A 26,047-nucleotide genomic window follows, 5' to 3' on the forward strand; every position below is an offset into this window, starting at 1 on the left:
AAGCTTATTTTGGGAGATTATCATTTGTATGAAAAAAGGATGGTGCATAAATATTCTTAATAAAAATAAATAAAAATGCACACTGATGTCCCACGTCTGACCATAAACCAATACCGATAGTAACTGTGAGCAGTCAACGCGCGTCTCATTTGATCAATTTTAATGTACCTATGTAAATTTTGTTAGATTGATGCTGTGCAAATGATAAGTCTTCACCATTTTCTTGTATCTAAAACTGAAAAAAAGTTCATAAACACTGACAGTTTGCGAATACAAAATGAACGTTTACCGCGTTGACTTAAGCTTGTTTATTGAGGATTAACGAACTATTTGAGATTTTCCATTACCCTATCTGAAACAGGTTTACAAATATAGCGTTACGATGCATACCAATAAGACACAACCACATGGCACTCAAACCAACAAGACATCTACAAATTAAAATAGTTTTTCACGCATAGGCCAAACCTAAAAAGAGTCTAAATATAGTTGTGACAAATTAACATAATCACATAAAGTAGCAAGATCCGCCAACAACTCAAACATCCCTTTGGGACACATAAACACTAATATATAACTAATTTACAATCATCGAAGAGGTTCGTTTATTAGTAAATTATAATTATTATTGACTAAAATATTCAATGTACACTATTATAAAACGAAAATGAGGACAGGCAAATAACTTTTAATATCCTTATATACATAAACACACACTATATACATGTAGCAACATAATGATATATACGTTTTCAATGTCTTTTGTACTGGAAATAGTCTGTATCTGATTGTTGTGAGTTGTATCTTGAATTTCTATTGGAAACATAACTGCTAGCTTTGCTTGGTTGGGGTGCTGGATATTTCTTAAATCCAGACAGTCCAGCATATTTAGAGTCCTGGTTTACTCTGTTTGGACTATGTCTAGGGGTAGAACTGCTTCCGAAGGTAGATTCCCCGTAAGTCTTGTTGTTAAACCTTTGGTCTTCTACTTCCACAATTTCATCGGTTGTAGAATCCGAAACCTTCCGAATCTTTATAAAATCTTGTGGAGCTATCGATGAAGGTGCATCATTAATAAAACCCGTGCTATGCACGAAATCATTGCTACAGAACACTGTAGAAATGGCATCTGACGTTAGATCAACGTTCTTCCGGCTCTTATATAGAACCCTAAACAAAAACAAAAAAATGCATTTATAGTTTTTATAGACCATTCCGTCACCCCATTTGGACCATAGTGATATGAACTGTGCTTAACTTTATCAGGTGCTTGTTTTGAATATAACTAGTCATTATGAATTCATATTTACCCAATTCAATTTATAAAAAAATGAATGTCGATGTTGATACTAAAACTACAAAAATAGTTGTATCCTCTGTGAGTTTCTCGATCATATGATGATCATTTCAGTTCTTAGTTCAATAGAATTAAGTATTTTTATACAATTGCAGTTTTTCTATTCTAGAACACATGGAAAGAAAAATAAAAATAAGTCGTGCAACTTTTATGCTTCAATTGATTTAACGGAAAGTATTGAAATTGATTTTCCAAAATTTCCGGTTAATACTTTATTATGCACCATTGAACAACTTTATATCAACAACAGACCCACAATTCAACCTATTTTTGTCATCTTAATTAAAAAAATATCAATGGATATCGCAATAAAAATGAAATATTACTTGAAAAAGGGGTACGAGATTGCCTGTCCTCATTTCCGTATTTTTTCCAAATAATGTTCCTGTCAATATTATCATTTTTTTCTAAAATTACCTGAAAATCATCAGAGCAATGATGATAACAGCCAAAGCAAACAGGGAAATTGTTATTCCAAGGGCTATCGTGGAATTGGGATTATCTGTAAATAAAATTATAAAAAATGTAAACTGAATCAACCAATGAAAACCCATCCTATAATTTTTAATCAGCAACAAAAACAAAGAAGCTGTCAATAGATATAAGAAGATGTGTTATGAGTGCCAATGAGACAACTCTCAATCCAAGTCACAACTAGTAAAAAGTAAACCATGTATAGGTTTATTGAAGTACGGCCTTCAACACGGAGCCTTGGCTCACACCGAACAGCAAGGTTTCAAAAATGACTAGTGATAAAGTATTCAAACAGGAAAACCAACGGTCTAATCTGTTAAGAAACAAAAAAAAAAAAAAACTAGTATGAACCACATCAACAACCGACAACCACTGACCAACATGTTCCTGCTGAGTGTTCTTGCGTTTGTCCGTATTCCTGTCACATAGTCGTCATTTTAGCGATACCTTTTAAAACATTGCCATACAAGCGGACGTTTGGTTAGCCATAAAACAAGATTCAATCCACCTTTATTCTTAAAATTTTCTGAACCAAGTCCGGAATATGAGTCATTGGCAGCTGTTATTAAATAGTTGTTTTCTATGTGTTTTGTTTGGTTTTTTTTTTAACTTCAGTATTTATGTTGTTCCATTTTTATCCTCTTATAGTTGATGTGTTTCGTTCGGTTTTATTATGAAACATGGATGTATTTTCTCTTGATCGATTTATGACTTTTCAACTGCAGAATACTAATGTTGTCTTTATTTAGGACAGGTGCAAACAAATGCAATGGGTTTAGCCTTTTTAACAGGAGCCAACCTTCATCCTAACCTGAAGTAAATGTGTAACATTACAATATTGAAAGACACCCGTTAAAATATTAATTGAAATGGCTTAACTCAGAAACACATTAAAAAAAACCAAGTAAACATACACTGAACGAATGAATTTGAACTATGACACAACGTAAATACAATATTAATATTAAAAAAAATCACCACTTGACGCCACTATTGATGTAAAACTCTGTAAAAAATCGAAAGCTGATAAATTTGCAAAGTAAAACTAAAGTTCGCCATACTCATTCGTTATGGCGACAAGTTTAGCCGTAGATGATCGTACTATATCTGTGATCAAAAGTTCTATAGAAAAAAAATGGGTCTATGTTATGTCTTAACAGAACAATTTCCTTTCGTTAAATGGAAATCTTCCTACCTTGTCATATAGTATTGGCTGACTTCTTGGTATAAATTCCATAATGAGCAGGTAATGATATATCAGTATAACTTGTGTTCTAATTGAGATATTTTTAGTTGAATTGTGAGTTGATTTTCCCCACTCCACTTTTAAGTCTAATCTTATACTACTGCTTATTATGTTAGCTATGATAATTTCAACAACGATGACAGTTTACCTTTCTTTGTATTTTCAAGTTTAACATCCATAGTTGGGGATGTCGACAGTTCTTTGCTATCTGTAAAAGAAAGAAATGTCTAGCATATTTGTTAATACAATGTCGTTTTTGAAGTCTTGAAATAGGGGACCATACGAAAATAGCTGCAGACTAAAAGTCTATGAACAATTTTCTAAAGAATATATATAACATTATTGCATAGGATTACTAAGGGGACGACCATTTGATATTGGGGGGGGGGGGGGGAGGAGGATTTTGAAAATAAATAACTCAGCCTTGATAAAAACAAAAATAATGGTTTGTTCTGTTGTAGTTTGAAAATAAATTACTTGACTTGCAATGTATTGAAAATAAATAACTTCGCAGGTCTAATCGAAAGTATGAGATAGATGGCACCAGATTCTTCATAAATTTATTTTTTTTCCCCAAAAAAATCCAAAATAATTTGGAAAAACATCCAAATTTTTTTGATAATAATAGTATAAATATTATTTAAATATACTTGAAATGTCTTAAAATTGGTTTCATTTAACTTGAGATATATTGTCTCAGGAAACCTTACCTCACTTTTATTTTAACAGGGCGGTAACTACATTGAGGCAAATGCTTGTCTCCATATCAAATTGTGTTCACGGTGAGTGCCTTGCAAGAAGCAAGTTCTGTTTTCCCTCAGACGTAGCCCTGATTTTTCGGGATCTATGTTTCTTATTTATTTGTCATTTGTTCTATAGCTTTTTGGGCCTTCGGTGACTCCAAAACCCTTCAAAAATAATTTTCCTCGCTCCGCTCGGCGAAATATATTTTCAAAGACTTTTATAAGAGGCTAGTTACAACCATACTTTAATACTATGATCTACTATGTATGTATTCAATACATGTATATGCAGTTGGTAATATAAAAGATCAATTTCTGCAGAGGATGATGATTAATTCTGATTAAATGATACATAATGACTTCGCTATACATGTATTATTTATAACAAACAAATCTTTTAAAAATTGTATGATTTTGCATATCATAAATATAGTTGTGAAAAGGAATAAACAGTCCGTTGCTTTAATGAAAATGAAAAATCTTGCTTCAATAGTGCAGAAAATGAGTAATCTGTCCTCTCAATTTACAAAAATAAATAACCGATCAAAAACAAATCCTCCTGCCCCCCCCCCCCCCCCCCCCAGAATATCAAATGGTCGTCCCCTAAGCGTTGACCAAAACATAATATATTAAATATCACTGATTTTTGCTTGGATATACTTGCGTCATTTTCCTTCAAATTCGATATCATTGATTTCAAATTAAAAACATTCTCGCATTGTTATTTGAGTGTTCAGAGAGTAGTAATTAACATTTCACCATTGTTTGAGGGGTGTCCATGTTGGTTAATCTTTAGTTTACCATGTAATGTTTGTTGAACTATTGTTTGTCTTTTCGCATATTTGTATTTCATAAAATGGGGTTGTCTGCACTTCTTCAAATTATGTTTTACCGTCATATTTTTTAACTGAAACTTTAATACTGTACTAAATTATAGTTTTGAAACATATGTAGATCTTAGTAACTAGACCAACATAAAAGTTAAGAAAGTTAGATACCTGGTGGCTCCGAAATGTTCGCCTTAAAAGTTGTTAGACTATCTGCTATGGTATAGTGAACTTTACTTGGCACTACAGAAATCACTTTTAAGATTTTAGGGGTGGAATTCGAGAAATTTAGTGGCAATACACTTCGAAGAGATGTCGTTGAAGATGAGAATTCCATTTTTGTTGTGATAAAGTTTGTTTCTTGGCTGCTGAACAAAATTTGATTATTTGAGGAAACAGATCCAGGCGAGGAACCAGGTGTATAGAAATTAGGATTACCAGTTGTTTGAAGGTTAATTTTGTTCGAGATAACACCTCCTGATACATTTAACAGTGTTGTGGTATATTTGGTAAACGGTGTAGACTCTGTTGTAGACGGTTCTAAATTTGTAACAAAGTTTTCCGTCATGGTTGATGATTTCTGTGTTGTTGACCTTCCCAATTCAGCTGTTGTAGATGCTGTCGTAACACTATCTAAAACATAAAAAAAAGTTACATGCAAATATCCCAACGAAGTTTAAAAAAGTATTCGTATGTTATACTTATTCTATACTTGTGATTTATAAGAATTAATAAGACCAAGTGTACTTAACTTTAAGGTATTTCTATTCAAAAAAAACTCTTACACAATGTGACTGTTTATTGGTAATTTTGTGTTTCAGATTTATATTTGGTCAAAGATATTTAGAATAACATTTCGATGTCCTACAAGTTTGGTAGGCACATAGCAAATGTTTCGAGAAATAAAAAAAAAAACATGAAATTCGGAGCAGATGTGTACAATCGTATTTGACCCCCCACTCCCTTATTTAAATGCTATCGTTGTTTAACTATGTTCTCAAAAAGATCCTGTGTGTTTGTGGGTTTACCATTTGTCTTGAATATTTTGATAATTGATACTTTTTAATCACACCAAGTGGTGGTGTACCTTGACTAGCGCTTCTAATACTACATATGTTATAACATCATTATCATTTTTTTGTGTTGTGGTGTTTAGCGTTAGTTGTACCTTTTCTCTCGAAAACAATGAAAGTTGTGTTACTGCACGAGTCGTTCCTCGCAAAACTAAGTATATACGTGTTTCCTAGATGCATAGCTGTTTTAGTGACATTCAGACGAAACATGGCTTTGCTACGAGTAGTTGTGAGATTGTAAATTAGTCCAGAATTACAGTCTTGAAGCCATAACGAAGGGCTGCACTCCAATGGTAAAACAACAATGGTAATGGAATACAATGAAGATGCATTTTGAAATGCTATGTTTTGAGTTTCCTTGCTGTTAATCTTAAACTGTCTGTGTGTTGAGTCATATATCTGATCTGTTAAAATAAAAATAATTAGACATAAGAAGATGTGTTATGAGTGCCAATGCGATAACTCTTCATTCAAGTAACAAAAAAGTAAACCATTATAGGTCAAGGTACGGCATCCAACACGGAGCCTAGGCTCACACCGATAAAGGACCCTGAAAATTACTAGTGTAAAATCATTCAAATGGGAATACCAATGGTGTAATCTATATAAAAAACGAGAAATTAGAATGATTTATATTGAAACTACATTCCATACAACTTGTTCCAACTACTTAATGTAGTGTGTTTAGACATTGATTCTGCAATTTATTAGAAAATAAGAACTGGCCCGTCTTTCAGTGTAACATGTGATTGTTAATTCATTTAACGATAAGTATCTGCGTGGTATAACTCTATTCTTTATAGATCCGATTTTCTACTGTACACATGTCGTAACTTCGAAGTGTCCAACGTTCTACATAGTATGTTATTTGTGGTATATTATGCTAATGTATGTAGCGTGACTTGTGCTTGAGATTCATTTGAGTGTTTTGTAATGATATGTTATGATCTTTTTCAAATATTGGAACTTGGAATTGCATGGATGCGGCCATTTCCCCTTTTCGTGTTTTCGCATTTTCTCCTCTCACTTTTCCAACGCGAAATCGGGAAATCGAGAAATCGAGAAAGCAAAATCGAGAAATTGAGAAATCGGGATATCGGGAAATCGAGAAATTGGGAAATCGGGAAATCGAGAAAGCAAAAACGCGAAATCGAGAAATTCATTTCGCGTTTTCGCTTTCGTGTTTTCGCGTTTTTGCTTTCTCGATTTCCCGATTTCCGTATTTCTCGATTTCCCAATTTCTCGATTTCCCTATTTTCCGATTTCTCAATTTCTCGATTTCGCTTTCTCGATTTCTCGATTTCCCGATTTCCCAATTTCTCGTTTGCAAAGTGAAGGAAGAAAACACGAAAACGCGAAAAGGCGAAATGGCCGCATCTAGCCACAATACGTTACCACGACCAAACCAAACGTAAATTATGATGACTTACAATTTCAGCCATATAGAATGATATGTTTTTTTCGGACACATTTCTGAGAGAGAATTAAATTTTTCAATCTGTATACATTCGTTAGTTTTTAATACTTATTTATCTTACCGCTGTGGCATGAATGCTTGGTACCATTAGTTACACGTTTGGTATTAATACTATTTACTGTATTGCCTGAAAAAAGAAAAATAATACCTGGACTTGAGGGTGTTGTATCAGAATGATATAAATATCACATGTTTAGGTATTCTGGTAGACGGATAAACTTAGCTATCGTTTAAATTGGACGGATGCTAGTATCACTCATCTAGGATCATCTAGAGATACTTGAAAAATTCATGTTCAGTGGCAAGTATAATGATCAGGAACATAAAAAAACACGGGATGTTATATGGTGCATATGGGTGAAACCACGCAAAATCAGTAATTAAAGTCCCTAAAATTTTAGTTAACAAGACACCGTAATATGAACCCTGCCTTTCTAAAAACCCTTTGTCAATAGTATGTCTATATACTCTATTAAGCATATATCGTAAAAAATGCGATACGTAAGTGTCCGTGATTTGGAAGGAGGTATTAACAAGGTAACAAAAAATAACACTGTTACTTCTATGGGTCTTCCAACTGAACAGAAAAATTCATACTTATACACAAAAAAATACAAATTTGATATGTTCACGATATTCTTTGTAGTATTATTAATTTAAGAGGAGAAGCCTTAAACAAATATACTACTGCAAGTAGTAGTTCTTATGCAAAAGCAGTCACGTCAATGAATATACACAAAAATTGTGACATTACAGATATAAATTGCGATATACTTTTTTTTTTATATTGATTGATAATGTATAAGTTCTTAACAACGTTTTTACCTAATAAAGTAAGAAATTAAAGAAGTTATAGATTCGATATGAATTTAAAAAATACCTTTGAATCCTAATATCACCAATTGTAACCAGCAAGCAGACATCAACAATTTAGACTCCATATCCGTTCCATGTAATACGTATCTTTGACTAAGACAACAAAGGAGACAGGTGGAAAGTGATCGTATCTTTATTCTTTATCTCCACTTTTTTATCTTTTAGTATCAAACTCTTTGTTTAAGAAAATGAATGATACATGTGTACTCCGTTCACTTTTTTGAAATTTTTAACGAATGATAAAAGTGCCTCTATTTTTCATTTTTTTTTTCATTTTGTTTGAGCTTCAGTCTCCTTTCTATTTTTATGTTTAGGATTAATTGTCGGGCCCCTCCCCTCGCCCCCTCCAAAAAAAAAACCCGCACACAAGCACTCATGGTTCCACAAAAAAAAACTAAAGCTGATTGAGTACCCGTAGGCTAACTTAAACTGGGGTAAATCTGATGCAGGTGCTTGGGAAATGTCTACAGTTCTAGCTTCACTAGTGACACCCGCCTTTTGCTCAAATCATTTGATGAGTCATATCACAAACGCTGATAGGCAACACGCAAAAGCAAATTAGCATATGACTCTCTCTTTTGTCAAAGCCATTACTTTACAGAAATCATAGGTTTTTTTCTCTCAAAAAAGTTTTTTATGACACATGCAGGAACAGACTCGTTTCCCGCCTTTCTGTACTATATATGCAATAGGCAACACGGACCACAATCTCCTGTGCACGATTAGATCTAAATCATAGATGGCATAAAATAAAAGTTTGGAATGGAAATAAGGAACACATATCATAATGTATCTGATATAATACCCCTGTCTCGTCTCTGAAGATCTCTGAATATATATTTAGTTTAGTAGCTTGGTAATAGACAACTATCTAAGAATCATGACAGGAAACGCAGTATACTAGTAAGCTTTGGAATTTCATATCAACTTCGGAGACAAATACTCTTCATATGTGATAAAGATTTCACAATTTCCATTTTAGATGTATCGTACGTATTTTAACAGAAATGATTTTGACAGCCTAAAAACATAAATTCCAAAATTTGTACAATACATAATTCGACCTAAACAATCGTGTTGGTTATTGTCATATTGTATTTTGGAAAGAATTTTTGACCGCCTTCCCTTGGACGTTCTTTAGACCGAAAATTCAAATTGCAAAAAAATATCAAAACTATCAATTTCATATTTCATTTCAATCTGTTTATTTATATTCAGAATATAGAAGCAATTACCATATGTGTGGTAAAGAGTTTTGTTATTTGTAAAACAACGAGAAATTTATGGAAATATTTGTGAAAATAGGGGGTGACTATCAATTATATTACGATTTTCACTACAACAAAGTATCGATCCTTTAGCTGATAATGTTCTTTTTGCATATATCTAAAATACCTTCAAGGAATAAACATATTAGATAAGATATTCAACAGGTGTAAGATAATATACAAACAAACAAATAGTATACAAATGTGACCAGAATGACAGAAGATGATCTTTGTTGACATTGTTATATCTGTGACTATTTTGCAGTTTGTCGAGGCTACACTGAAAGATGGTAAGTGCATGTATTTGACGGTGAAGGGCATACCTTTGATAGTCTTTATTTTAAGAGGTATGACAAATTATCACTGTATTTGCTTTGCTTGTTAAAGTCATATGAAACCTCAAATTAAAAAAAAATATGCATCTGTTTTTTATAACTAAATGGATAGTTTTCATTATAAAACTTTTGTACATATACTTTTTTCTGAGGAAAATTCTTTAATTTGTCCACATTTAGAAGAAGTTTACTTATTTTTAATTGCTTGCTTCCAGGAAGCAATTCGCCGACATATTTTCCGTATGCATAGTGACCTGAGCGTAACCCTCCTCGTAAAGATCCGGTGATCGCAATACGCATGAATCTGTCATTAAAATAAACAATTATCTGATTGTACATGTTAAACACGTGCTCAATACCCATGCTTTTTGTTATTTATTTACTATAAGGTGACAATCGGTAAACTTCGGCTTCAAAACACGGCATTTAATGAGCAGCCATATTTGTTAAATCATAACAGACAGAGAGAAAAAAAAATTGACGATTATACGATATATTTGCGTAAATAATGATAAAATCGTGCACAGAGGACTTAGTTTGTGATATATACATGCATTGGTTCAAGAATTGGAAAAACATTATTTTTCACCACTCACTCGTTTCATATGACTTTAAGTAAAAGTCCTAAATGATACTTGCTATTAGATGCAACATACCAATATTTCAATTTCGGTATAATATGAGTGGCTAAGGCCTGGGCTCTTAACAAATATTACCAAAAACTTGGTGTAAAATGGACATTTGAAGACAAATATGTCAATTTCAACATGTTATTAGTTACGTCTGAAATGAAGTGTACAGATTAATTCACCTTATTCATCAATCAGAAGAACTAATATTATTTTGATACATTTGAGAAGCCAAATAATACCTCGTTTGCCAAAGTCGATCCTAATTCAACTCGATTAGTATTTATTTGTCGTGTATAGATTGTTTCTTATTCAATGTCCATTGGCAGCCATGTAATGCATATTCAGGACGAGAATGAATAAACTATTTATGCAATATGAAGGCTTTTAAAGATGGGACGGGCAGTATCAAAACTTAAAAAACAGTTTATTTTTTGTATTTTGTAGGTTGGTGCGAAAAATATTCCAAGAGATCTTTTAAATTACAAGAAGACATTTCTATCAGAGAATCATCACATACTCGATATCCAAACTGTCAATGGCAAATTCAATTTGAAAATGCTACGAAATTATTAATGGAAGTTAAGATTGACCAAATGCCATTCAATAATATCATCGAATATGGTGGGTTTCAAGGACAAAAACATACAGTCAAGTATGATATGCTAACAATTGTAGAAGGCGATTGTAATCATGGGAACGCAACACTATCTTTTTCGGAAACGGTTCAAACTACAACTAGATCTATAAACGCTGGTTCCCTATGCTTCCAGTATAAATCTGAAAGTGATAGTTATACGGACAACAGGCTTCAATTACGTGTTCGTCTCACTCTTAAAGAAGTGAAATGCAGAATCAATCAAATTCATACAAATTCTACCATGTGGTGTAGAACAGTTTGCTTTCCTGGTAATAGAACAAGAGAGAACTGTCAAATGCCCTCAACAAAATCTAGTAAGTATTGGTTATCAAGCTAAACAAGATGGTAGTTGTTTAGAAAACACCAATCGAACTTGAGTAAAATATGAATATATAATTTGGAAAAGTAGAGGTATTTAGTGCCTGTTTTTTTTTTAATCTTGTATGTTCTTAAGTTTGTAAATATATTTTGAAATATGTCTTTAGGTACAAATGTAGGTGGTGCATAGTATTAAATCCAAGCAAACTTTTTTTCTTGGTTGTTGTAAGTATTGTGCATTAGAAAAAATGGGCAGTTTTGTGCCCCAAGTACTTTGTTCTATTCATTTGATTTCATGTTGAAATTTCAATGACCATGATGACAACGTCCTCATCAATTTGGTGTTTATTTTTGTTCCTGTCCATTGTCAATTTTAAATAGACGTTTTTTTTTATATTGCAGTTGCAAATACTACTTTGGTCAATAGCATATCCAAAGAAGCGTGCACATCACTTATAGGTTTGGGAGTATATAATTTACTGCAGCTTCATAACAATGAAATGTTTCTTTTTCAATATTAAGCCCTTTTCCATTGAGACTTCTAACTTCTTTAAAACAGTTTGGACTACTGACGTAAAATCTGGCTAGACCAAGTTCTGTCAAAAATATTTTGTGGTAAAAAAAAAAGTTGTAAGCAACATTGTACTATTAATCATATGAATTTGCTTTAGATACAAATCAATTGTCTACAGCAAAGGAACTTCAACAAACGGGAAAGACGTCCTCTTTTAAATCAACATCTAGACCTGCAACAACAAACTCAGCAAATAAAAAAATGACCGAATTACCAGAGACTTCGACTCAAGCACCAATTACAACCAGTGTAAACAACTTAGCACCAATTACAACCAATGTAAACAACTTCTCAAAGAAACATACTACCGGTGATATCTTAACAACGCATTACAGAAACAATGTTCATTGGTCATCTAAGACACCAGAGTCAACCACTCATACCAACATTGTTGTATCAATTAGAAGTACCAATAACACCGTATCTAACAGGAACAATAGCCCAAAGCCAACTCTACCACCAGATTTATCCAAGAATCATTCCTGTTCGAACCAGTATGATAAATCTTCTATGACAAAAGAAGGCAAGATATTTATTGTATACATATGCATCTAATATGTTACCATGAAGATAGAACACTAATAGTTCAAACTGCAAAAAAATACTTTTCTTATTTTGTTCAAAAAAGAATGGAAACATGAAATATTCACATGTTAAGATAGTCGGTAAGATAACTTCGTTACATAGTGTGCTAGTGACGTAATACTGCATAAATGGGGTCAGTAAATTCCATATGGGGACTCGAGCTTCGCTCTCACCCCATATCGAATTTACTGACCCCATATATACCTTATTAGGTCACTAGCACACTATGTAACTAATAATATTACATGTTCTCAGGAAAAGTATTCTTTAATAATCCTGTATTGTCGTCCATTGACAAAGATTCACTTTTGATATGATAAACATAACAGTCAATTTTGATTTTACAGTATGCCTTTTTATTTACATATATTGTAATCATTTGCACCACCAATTACTAAATGTAACAACATCAATAATGCCTTACGTTACAACCTGAATGTTTGCCTTACGTTACAACCTGAATGTTTGCCTTACGTTACAACCTGAATGTTTGCCTTACGTTACAACCTGAATGTTTGCCTTACGTTACAACCTGAATGTTTGCCTTTCATTACAACCTGAATGTTTACCTTACATTACAACCTGAATGTTTTGTATATTGATTCCCCTTTTTTAACAGACTTACAGACAGGACTATACATTTCCAGTACCATAGCTGGGGTATTTACTGTTAATGAATGTTTTGTATATTGATTCCCCTTTTTTAACAGACTTACAGACAGGACTATACATTTCCAGTACCATAGCTGGGGTATTTACTGTTAATGAATGTTTTGTATATTGATTCCCCTTTTTTAACAGACTTACAGACAGGACTATACATTTCCAGTACCATAGCTGGTGTATTTACTGTTACTGAATGTTTTGTATATTGATTGCCCTTTTTTAACAGACTTACAGACAGGATTATACATTTCCAGTACCATAGCTGGGGTATTTACTGTTAATGAATGTTTTGTATATTGATTCCCCTTTTTTAACAGACTTACAGACAGGACTATACATCTCCAGTACCATAGCTGGGGTATTTACTGTTACTGAATGTTTTGTATATTGATTCCCCTTTTTTAACAGACTTACAGACAGGACTATACATTTCCAGTACCATAGCTGGTGTATTTACTGTTACTGAATGTTTTGTATATTGATTCACCCTTTTTTAACAGACTTACAGACAGGACTATACATCTCCAGTACCATAGCTGGTGTATTTACTGTTACTGAATGTTTTGTATATTGATTGCCCTTTTTTAACAGACTTACAGACAGGACTATACATTTCCAGTACCATAGCTGGGGTATTTACTGTTACTGAATGTTTTGTATATTGATTCCCCTTTTTTAACAGACTTACAGACAGGACTATACATCTCCAGTACCATAGCTGGGGTATTTACTGTTAATGAATGTTTTGTATATTGATTCCCCTTTTTTAACCGACTTACAGACAGGACTATACATTTCCAGTACCATAGCTGGGGTATTTACTGTTAATGAATGTTTTGTATATTGATTGCCCTTTTTTAACAGACTTACAGACAGGATTATACATCTCCAGTACCATAGCTGGGGTATTTACTGTTACTGAATGTTTTGTATATTGATTCCCCTTTTTTAACAGACTTACAGACAGGACTATACATCTCCAGTACCATAGCTGGGGTATTTACTGTTACTGAATGTTTTGTATATTGATTCCCCTTTTTTAACAGACTTACAGACAGGACTATACATCTCCAGTACCATAGCTGGGGTATTTACTGTTACTGAATGTTTTGTATATTGATTCCCCTTTTTTAACAGACTTACAGACAGGACTATACATCTCCAGTACCATAGCTGGGGTATTTACTGTTACTGAATGTTTTGTATATTGATTCCCCTTTTTTAACAGACTTACAGACAGGACTATATATCTCCAGTACCATAGCTGGGGTATTTACTGTTACTGAATGTTTTGTATATTGATTCCCCTTTTTTTAACAGACTTACAGACAGGACTATATATCTCCAGTACCATAGCTGGGGTATTTACTGTTACTGAATGTTTTGTATATTGATTCCCCTTTTTTAACAGACTTACAGACAGGATTATACATCTCCAGTACCATAGCTGGGGTATTTACTGTTACTGAATGTTTTGTATATTGATTCCCCTTTTTTAACCGACTTACAGACAGGACTATACATTTCCAGTACCATAGCTGGGGTATTTACTGTTACTGAATGTTTTGTATATTGATTCCCCTTTTTTAACCGACTTACAGACAGGACTATACATTTCCAGTACCATAGCTGGGGTATTTACTGTTACTGAATGTTTTGTATATTGATTCCCCTTTTTTAACCGACTTACAGACAGGACTATACATTTCCAGTACCATAGCTGGGGTATTTACTGTTACTGAATGTTTTGTATATTGATTCCCCCTTTTTAACAGACTTACAGACAGGACTATATATCTCCAGTACCATAGCTGGGGTATTTACTGTTAATGAATGTTTTGTATATTGATTCCCCTTTTTTAACAGACTTACAGACAGGATTATACATCTCCAGTACCATAGCTGGGGTATTTACTGTTAATGAATGTTTTGTATATTGATTCCCCTTTTTTAACAGACTTACAGACAGGACTATACATTTCCAGTACCATAGCTGGGGTATTTACTGTTACTGAATGTTTTGTATATTGATTCCCCTTTTTTAACAGACTTACAGACAGGATTATACATCTCCAGTACCATAGCTGGGGTATTTACTGTTAATGAATGTTTTGTATATTGATTCCCCTTTTTTAACAGACTTACAGACAGGACTATACATTTCCAGTACCATAGCTGGGGTATTTACTGTTACTGAATGTTTTGTATATTGATTCCCCTTTTTTTAACAGACTTACAGACAGGACTATACATCTCCAGTACCATAGCTGGGGTATTTACTGTTACTGAATGTTTTGTATATTGATTCCCCTTTTTTAACCGACTTACAGACAGGACTATACATTTCCAGTACCATAGCTGGGGTATTTACTGTTACTGAATGTTTTGTATATTGATTCCCCTTTTTTAACAGACTTACAGACAGGATTATACATCTCCAGTACCATAGCTGGGGTATTTACTGTTACTGAATGTTTTGTATATTGATTCCCCTTTTTTAACAGACTTACAGACAGGACTATACATTTCCAGTACCATAGCTGGGGTATTTACTGTTAATGAATGTTTTGTATATTGATTCCCCTTTTTTAACAGACTTACAGACAGGATTATACATCTCCAGTACCATAGCTGGGGTATTTACTGTTACTGAATGTTTTGTATATTGATTCCCCTTTTTTAACAGACTTACAGACAGGACTATACATTTCCAGTACCATAGCTGGGGTATTTACTGTTACTGAATGTTTTGTATATTGATTCCCCTTTTTTAACAGACTTACAGACAGGACTATACATCTCCAGTACCATAGCTGGGGTATTTACTGTTAATGAATGTTTTGTATATTGATTCACCCTTTTTTAACAGACTTACAGACAGGACTATACATTTCCAGTACCATAGCTGGGGTATTTACTGTTACTGAATGTTTTGTATATTGATTCCCCTTTTTTAACAGACTTACAGACAGGACTATACATTTCCAGTACCATAGCTGGGGTATTTACTGTTAATGAATGTTTTGTATATTGATTCACCCTTTTTTAACAGACTTACAGACAGGACTATACATTTCCAGTACCATAGCTGGGGTATTTACTGTTAATGAATGTTTTGTATATTGATTCACCCTTTTTTAACAGACTTACAGACAGGACTATACATCTCCAGTACCATAGCTGGGGTATTTACTGTTACTGAATGTTTTGTATATTGATTCCCCTTTTTTAACAGACTTACAGACAGGACTATACATTTCCAGTACCATAGCTGGGGTATTTACTGTTACTGAATGTTTTGTATATTGATTCCCCTTTTTTTAACAGACTTACAGACAGGACTATACATCTCCAGTACCATAGCTGGGGTATTTACTGTTAATGAATGTTTTGTATATTGATTCCCTTTTTTAACAGACTTACAGACAGGACTATACATTTCCAGTACCATAGCTGGGGTATTTACTGTTACTGAGTGTTTTGTATATTGATTCCCCTTTTTTAACAGACTTACAGACAGGATTATACATCTCCAGTACCATAGCTGGGGTATTTACTGTTACTGAGTGTTTTGTATATTGATTCCCCTTTTTTAACCGACTTACAGACAGGATTATACATCTCCAGTACCATAGCTGGGGTATTTACTGTTAATGAATGTTTTGTATATTGATTCCCCTTTTTTAACAGACTTACAGACAGGACTATACATCTCCAGTACCATAGCTGGGGTATTTACTGTTACTGAATGTTTTGTATATTGATTCCCCTTTTTTAACAGACTTACAGACAGGATTATACATCTCCAGTACCATAGCTGGGGTATTTACTGTTAATGAATGTTTTGTATATTGATTCCCCTTTTTTAACAGACTTACAGACAGGACTATACATCTCCAGTACCATAGCTGGGGTATTTACTGTTAATGAATGTTTTGTATATTGATTCCCCTTTTTTAACAGACTTACAGACAGGACTATACATCTCCAGTACCATAGCTGGGGTATTTACTGTTACTGAATGTTTTGTATATTGATTCCCCTTTTTTAACAGACTTACAGACAGGATTATACATCTCCAGTACCATAGCTGGGGTATTTACTGTTACTGAATGTTTTGTATATTGATTCCCCTTTTTTAACAGACTTACAGACAGGACTATATATCTCCAGTACCATAGCTGGGGTATTTACTGTTACTGAATGTTTTGTATATTGATTCCCCTTTTTTAACAGACTTACAGACAGGATTATACATCTCCAGTACCATAGCTGGGGTATTTACTGTTACTGAATGTTTTGTATATTGATTCCCCTTTTTTAACAGACTTACAGACAGGACTATACATCTCCAGTACCATAGCTGGGGTATTTACTGTTACTGAATGTTTTGTATATTGATTCCCCTTTTTTAACAGACTTACAGACAGGATTATACATCTCCAGTACCATAGCTGGGGTATTTACTGTTACTGAATGTTTTGTATATTGATTCCCCTTTTTTTAACAGACTTACAGACAGGACTATACATCTCCAGTACCATAGCTGGGGTATTTACTGTTAATGAATGTTTTGTATATTGATTCCCCTTTTTTAACAGACTTACAGACAGGACTATACATCTCCAGTACCATAGCTGGGGTATTTACTGTTACTGAATGTTTTGTATATTGATTCCCCTTTTTTAACAGACTTACAGACAGGACTATACATTTCCAGTACCATAGCTGGGGTATTTACTGTTACTGAATGTTTTGTATATTGATTGCCCTTTTTTAACAGACTTACAGACAGGACTATACATCTCCAGTACCATAGCTGGGGTATTTACTGTTACTGAATGTTTTGTATATTGATTCCCCTTTTTTAACAGACTTACAGACAGGACTATACATTTCCAGTACCATAGCTGGGGTATTTACTGTTACTGAATGTTTTGTATATTGATTGCCCTTTTTTAACAGACTTACAGACAGGACTATACATCTCCAGTACCATAGCTGGGGTATTTACTGTTACTGAATGTTTTGTATATTGATTGCCCTTTTTTAACAGACTTACAGACAGGACTATACATCTCCAGTACCATAGCTGGGGTATTTACTGTTACTGAATGTTTTGTATATTGATTGCCCTTTTTTAACAGACTTACAGACAGGACTATACATCTCCAGTACCATAGCTGGGGTATTTACTGTTACTGAATGTTTTGTATATTGATTGCCCTTTTTTAACAGACTTACAGACAGGACTATACATCTCCAGTACCATAGCTGGGGTATTTACTGTTACTGAATGTTTTGTATATTGATTCCCCTTTTTTAACAGACTTACAGACAGGACTATACATCTCCAGTACCATAGCTGGGGTATTTACTGTTAATGAATGTTTTGTATATTGATTCCCCTTTTTTAACAGACTTACAGACAGGACTATACATTTCCAGTACCATAGCTGGGGTATTTACTGTTACTGAATGTTTTGTATATTGATTCCCCCTTTTTAACAGACTTACAGACAGGACTATACATCTCCAGTACCATAGCTGGGGTATTTACTGTTAATGAATGTTTTGTATATTGATTCCCCTTTTTTAACAGACTTACAGACAGGATTATACATCTCCAGTACCATAGCTGGGGTATTTACTGTTACTGAATGTTTTGTATATTGATTCCCCTTTTTTAACAGACTTACAGACAGGACTATACATCTCCAGTACCATAGCTGGGGTATTTACTGTTACTGAATGTTTTGTATATTGATTCCCCTTTTTTAACAGACTTACAGACAGGATTATACATCTCCAGTACCATAGCTGGGGTATTTACTGTTACTGAATGTTTTGTATATTGATTCCCCTTTTTTAACAGACTTACAGACAGGACTATACATTTCCAGTACCATAGCTGGGGTATTTACTGTTACTGAATGTTTTGTATATTGATTCCCCTTTTTTAACAGACTTACAGACAGGATTATACATCTCCAGTACCATAGCTGGGGTATTTACTGTTACTGAATGTTTTGTATATTGATTCCCCTTTTTTAACAGACTTACAGACAGGATTATACATCTCCAGTACCATAGCTGGGGTATTTACTGTTACTGAATGTTTTGTATATTGATTCCCCTTTTTTAACAGACTTACAGACAGGATTATACATCTCCAGTACCATAGCTGGTGTATTTACTGTTACTGAATGTTTTGTATATTGATTCCCCTTTTTTAACAGACTTACAGACAGGATTATACATCTCCAGTACCATAGCTGGGGTATTTACTGTTACTGAATGTTTTGTATATTAATTCCCCTTTTTTAACCGACTTACAGACAGGATTATACATCTCCAGTACCATAGCTGGGGTATTTACTGTTACTGAATGTTTTGTATATTGATTCCCCTTTTTTAACAGACTTACAGACAGGACTATACATCTCCAGTACCATAGCTGGGGTATTTACTGTTACTGAATGTTTTGTATATTGATTCCCCTTTTTTAACAGACTTACAGACAGGATTATACATTTCCAGTACCATAGCTGGGGTATTTACTGTTACTGAATGTTTTGTATATTAATTCCCCTTTTTTAACCGACTTACAGACAGGATTATACATCTCCAGTACCATAGCTGGGGTATTTACTGTTACTGAATGTTTTGTATATTGATTCCCCTTTTTTAACAGACTTACAGACAGGACTATACATCTCCAGTACCATAGCTGGGGTATTTACTGTTACTGAATGTTTTGTATATTGATTCCCCTTTTTTAACAGACTTACAGACAGGACTCTACATCTCCAGTACCATAGCTGGGGTATTTACTGTTAATGAATGTTTTGTATATTGATTCCCCCTTTTTAACAGACTTACAGACAGGACTCTACATCTCCAGTACCATAGCTGGGGTATTTACTGTTAATGAATGTTTTGTATATTGATTCCCCCTTTTTTAACAGACTTACAGACAGGACTATACATCTCCAGTACCATAGCTGGTGTATTTACTGTTACTGAATGTTTTGTATATTGATTCACCCTTTTTTAACAGACTTACAGACAGGACTCTACATCTCCAGTACCATAGCTGGGGTATTTACTGTTAATGAATGTTTTGTATATTGATTCCCCTTTTTTAACAGACTTACAGACAGGACTATACATTTCCAGTACCATAGCTGGGGTATTTACTGTTACTGAATGTTTTGTATATTGATTCACCCTTTTTTAACAGACTTACAGACAGGACTATACATTTCCAGTACCATAGCTGGGGTATTTACTGTTACTGAATGTTTTGTATATTGATTCCCCTTTTTTAACAGACTTACAGACAGGATTATACATCTCCAGTACCATAGCTGGGGTATTTACTGTTACTGAATGTTTTGTATATTGATTCCCCTTTTTTAACCGACTTACAGACAGGACTATACATTTCCAGTACCATAGCTGGGGTATTTACTGTTACTGAATGTTTTGTATATTGATTCCCCTTTTTTAACAGACTTACAGACAGGATTATACATCTCCAGTACCATAGCTGGGGTATTTACTGTTAATGAATGTTTTGTATATTGATTCCCCTTTTTTAACAGACTTACAGACAGGATTATACATCTCCAGTACCATAGCTGGGGTATTTACTGTTAATGAATGTTTTGTATATTGATTGCCCTTTTTTAACAGACTTACAGACAGGACTATACATCTCCAGTACCATAGCTGGTGTATTTACTGTTACTGAGTGTTTTGTATATTGATTCCCCCTTTTTTTAACAGACTTACAGACAGGACTATACATTTCCAGTACCATAGCTGGGGTATTTACTGTTAATGAATGTTTTGTATATTGATTCCCCTTTTTTAACAGACTTACAGACAGGATTATACATCTCCAGTACCATAGCTGGGGTATTTACTGTTAATGAATGTTTTGTATATTGATTCCCCTTTTTTAACAGACTTACAGACAGGATTATACATCTCCAGTACCATAGCTGGGGTATTTACTGTTACTGAATGTTTTGTATATTGATTCCCCTTTTTTAACAGACTTACAGACAGGATTATACATCTCCAGTACCATAGCTGGGGTATTTACTGTTACTGAATGTTTTGTATATTGATTCCCCTTTTTTAACAGACTTACAGACAGGATTATACATCTCCAGTACCATAGCTGGGGTATTTACTGTTAATGAATGTTTTGTATATTGATTCCCCTTTTTTAACCGACTTACAGACAGGATTATACATCTCCAGTACCATAGCTGGGGTATTTACTGTTACTGAATGTTTTGTATATTGATTCCCCTTTTTTAACCGACTTACAGACAGGACTATACATTTCCAGTACCATAGCTGGGGTATTTACTGTTAATGAATGTTTTGTATATTGATTCCCCTTTTTTAACAGACTTACAGACAGGATTATACATCTCCAGTACCATAGCTGGGGTATTTACTGTTAATGAATGTTTTGTATATTGATTCCCCTTTTTTAACAGACTTACAGACAGGATTATACATCTCCAGTACCATAGCTGGGGTATTTACTGTTAATGAATGTTTTGTATATTGATTGCCCTTTTTTAACAGACTTACAGACAGGACTATACATCTCCAGTACCATAGCTGGTGTATTTACTGTTACTGAGTGTTTTGTATATTGATTCCCCCTTTTTTTAACAGACTTACAGACAGGACTATACATTTCCAGTACCATAGCTGGGGTATTTACTGTTAATGAATGTTTTGTATATTGATTCCCCTTTTTTAACAGACTTACAGACAGGATTATACATCTCCAGTACCATAGCTGGGGTATTTACTGTTAATGAATGTTTTGTATATTGATTCCCCTTTTTTAACAGACTTACAGACAGGATTATACATCTCCAGTACCATAGCTGGGGTATTTACTGTTAATGAATGTTTTGTATATTGATTGCCCTTTTTTAACAGACTTACAGACAGGACTATACATCTCCAATACCATAGCTGGGGTATTTACTGTTACTGAATGTTTTGTATATTGATTGCCCTTTTTTAACAGACTTACAGACAGGACTATACATCTCCAGTACCATAGCTGGGGTATTTACTGTTACTGAATGTTTTGTATATTGATTCCCCTTTTTTAACAGACTTACAGACAGGATTATACATTTCCAGTACCATAGCTGGGGTATTTACTGTTAATGAATGTTTTGTATATTGATTCCCCTTTTTTAACAGACTTACAGACAGGACTATACATCTCCAGTACCATAGCTGGGGTATTTACTGTTACTGAATGTTTTGTATATTGATTCCCCTTTTTTAACAGACTTACAGACAGGACTATATATCTCCAGTACCATAGCTGGGGTATTTACTGTTACTGAATGTTTTGTATATTGATTCCCCTTTTTTAACAGACTTACAGACAGGACTATACATCTCCAGTACCATAGCTGGGGTATTTACTGTTAATGAATGTTTTGTATATTGATTCCCCTTTTTTAACAGACTTACAGACAGGACTATATATCTCCAGTACCATAGCTGGGGTATTTACTGTTACTGAATGTTTTGTATATTGATTCCCCTTTTTTAACAGACTTACAGACAGGACTATACATCTCCAGTACCATAGCTGGGGTATTTACTGTTAATGAATGTTTTGTATATTGATTCCCCTTTTTTAACAGACTTACAGACAGGACTATACATTTCCAGTACCATAGCTGGGGTATTTACTGTTACTGAATGTTTTGTATATTGATTCCCCTTTTTTAACAGACTTACAGACAGGACTATATATCTCCAGTACCATAGCTGGGGTATTTACTGTTACTGAATGTTTTGTATATTGATTCCCCTTTTTTAACAGACTTACAGACAGGACTATACATTTCCAGTACCATAGCTGGGGTATTTACTGTTACTGAATGTTTTGTATATTGATTGCCCTTTTTTAACAGACTTACAGACAGGACTATACATCTCCAGTACCATAGCTGGGGTATTTACTGTTAATGAATGTTTTGTATATTGATTCCCCTTTTTTTAACAGACTTACAGACAGGACTATACATCTCCAGTACCATAGCTGGGGTATTTACTGTTACTGAATGTTTTGTATATTGATTCCCCCTTTTTTTAACAGACTTACAGACAGGACTATACATCTCCAGTACCATAGCTGGGGTATTTACTGTTAATGAATGTTTTGTATATTGATTCCCCCTTTTTTAACAGACTTACAGACAGGACTATACATTTCCAGTACCATAGCTGGGGTATTTACTGTTAATGAATGTTTTGTATATTGATTCCCCTTTTTTAACAGACTTACAGACAGGACTATACATCTCCAGTACCATAGCTGGGGTATTTACTGTTACTGAATGTTTTGTATATTGATTCCCCTTTTTTAACAGACTTACAGACAGGACTATACATTTCCAGTACCATAGCTGGTGTATTTACTGTTACTGAATGTTTTGTATATTGATTCCCCTTTTTTAACAGACTTACAGACAGGATTATACATCTCCAGTACCATAGCTGGGGTATTTACTGTTACTGAATGTTTTGTATATTGATTCCCCTTTTTTAACAGACTTACAGACAGGATTATACATCTCCAGTACCATAGCTGGGGTATTTACTGTTACTGAATGTTTTGTATATTGATTCCCCTTTTTTAACAGACTTACAGACAGGATTATACATTTCCAGTACCATAGCTGGGGTATTTACTGTTACTGAATGTTTTGTATATTGATTCCCCTTTTTTAACAGACTTACAGACAGGATTATACATCTCCAGTACCATAGCTGGGGTATTTACTGTTACTGAATGTTTTGTATATTGATTGCCCTTTTTTAACAGACTTACAGACAGGACTATACATCTCCAGTACCATAGCTGGGGTATTTACTGTTACTGAATGTTTTGTATATTGATTCCCCTTTTTTAACAGACTTACAGACAGGACTATATATCTCCAGTACCATAGCTGGGGTATTTACTGTTACTGAATGTTTTGTATATTGATTCCCCTTTTTTAACAGACTTACAGACAGGACTATACATCTCCAGTACCATAGCTGGGGTATTTACTGTTACTGAATGTTTTGTATATTGATTCCCCTTTTTTAACAGACTTACAGACAGGACTATACATCTCCAGTACCATAGCTGGGGTATTTACTGTTACTGAATGTTTTGTATATTGATTCCCCCTTTTTAACAGACTTACAGACAGGATTATACATCTCCAGTACCATAGCTGGGGTATTTACTGTTACTGAATGTTTTGTATATTGATTCCCCTTTTTTAACAGACTTACAGACAGGACTATACATCTCCAGTACCATAGCTGGGGTATTTACTGTTAATGAATGTTTTGTATATTGATTCCCCTTTTTTAACAGACTTACAGACAGGATTATACATCTCCAGTACCATAGCTGGGGTATTTACTGTTACTGAATGTTTTGTATATTGATTCCCCTTTTTTTAACAGACTTACAGACAGGATTATACATCTCCAGTACCATAGCTGGGGTATTTACTGTTACTGAATGTTTTGTATATTGATTCCCCTTTTTTAACAGACTTACAGACAGGACTATATATCTCCAGTACCATAGCTGGGGTATTTACTGTTACTGAATGTTTTGTATATTGATTCCCCTTTTTTAACAGACTTACAGACTGGACTATATATCTCCAGTACCATAGCTGGGGTATTTACTGTTACTGAATGTTTTGTATATTGATTCCCCTTTTTTAACAGACTTACAGACAGGACTATACATCTCCAGTACCATAGCTGGGGTATTTACTGTTACTGAATGTTTTGTATATTGATTCCCCTTTTTTAACAGACTTACAGACAGGACTATATATCTCCAGTACCATAGCTGGGGTATTTACTGTTACTGAATGTTTTGTATATTGATTCCCCTTTTTTAACAGACTTACAGACAGGACTATACATTTCCAGTACCATAGCTGGGGTATTTACTGTTACTGAATGTTTTGTATATTGATTCCCCTTTTTTAACAGACTTACAGACAGGACTATACATCTCCAGTACCATAGCTGGGGTATTTACTGTTACTGAATGTTTTGTATATTGATTCCCCTTTTTTAACAGACTTACAGACAGGATTATACATCTCCAGTACCATAGCTGGGGTATTTACTGTTAATGAATGTTTTGTATATTGATTCCCCTTTTTTAACAGACTTACAGACAGGACTATACATTTCCAGTACCATAGCTGGGGTATTTACTGTTACTGAATGTTTTGTATATTGATTCCCCTTTTTTAACAGACTTACAGACAGGACTATACATTTCCAGTACCATAGCTGGGGTATTTACTGTTAATGAATGTTTTGTATATTGATTCCCCTTTTTTAACAGACTTACAGACAGGATTATACATCTCCAGTACCATAGCTGGGGTATTTACTGTTAATGAATGTTTTGTATATTGATTCCCCTTTTTTAACAGACTTACAGACAGGACTATACATTTCCAGTACCATAGCTGGGGTATTTACTGTTACTGAATGTTTTGTATATTGATTCCCCTTTTTTAACAGACTTACAGACAGGACTATACATTTCCAGTACCATAGCTGGGGTATTTACTGTTAATGAATGTTTTGTATATTGATTCCCCTTTTTTAACAGACTTACAGACAGGATTATACATCTCCAGTACCATAGCTGGGGTATTTACTGTTACTGAATGTTTTGTATATTGATTCCCCTTTTTTAACAGACTTACAGACAGGACTATACATTTCCAGTACCATAGCTGGGGTATTTACTGTTACTGAATGTTTTGTATATTGATTCCCCTTTTTTAACAGACTTACAGACAGGACTATATATCTCCAGTACCATAGCTGGGGTATTTACTGTTACTGAATGTTTT

The 26,047-nt window shown here is 34.0% G+C and overlaps 1 protein-coding gene across 1 annotated transcript; it reads right to left on the minus strand.

The window, feature by feature from the left end:
• Window positions 1-587: 587 nt before the first annotated feature.
• LOC139519166 (uncharacterized) lies at window positions 588-3,293 on the minus strand. Its single transcript, XM_071311017.1, has 3 exons — window positions 3,226-3,293; window positions 1,775-1,859; window positions 588-1,170 (listed from the first exon to the last, which is right to left on the minus strand). Exons 1-3 carry the CDS (start codon window positions 3,254-3,256, stop codon window positions 753-755), a joined length of 534 nt encoding a protein of 177 aa, XP_071167118.1. The 5' UTR covers window positions 3,257-3,293; the 3' UTR covers window positions 588-752.
• Between the last annotated feature and the right edge of the window lie 22,754 nt (window positions 3,294-26,047).

The sequence above is a fragment of the Mytilus edulis genome, chromosome 1, assembly GCF_963676685.1.
Source record: "Mytilus edulis chromosome 1, xbMytEdul2.2, whole genome shotgun sequence".
Lineage (NCBI taxonomy): Eukaryota > Metazoa > Mollusca > Bivalvia > Mytilida > Mytilidae > Mytilus > Mytilus edulis.

Excerpts from the sequence above, each read along its gene's own strand:
- LOC139519166 (XM_071311017.1), bottom strand. The coding sequence starts at position 3,256 with ATGGATGTTAAACTTGAAAATACAAAGAAAG. Across the intron at positions 1,860-3,225 it reads ACTTGAAAATACAAAGAAAG|ATAATCCCAATTCCACGATA; the intron begins GTAAACTGTCAT and ends TTTTATTTACAG. Across the intron at positions 1,171-1,774 it reads ATTGCTCTGATGATTTTCAG|GGTTCTATATAAGAGCCGGA; the intron begins GTAATTTTAGAA and ends GTTTTTGTTTAG.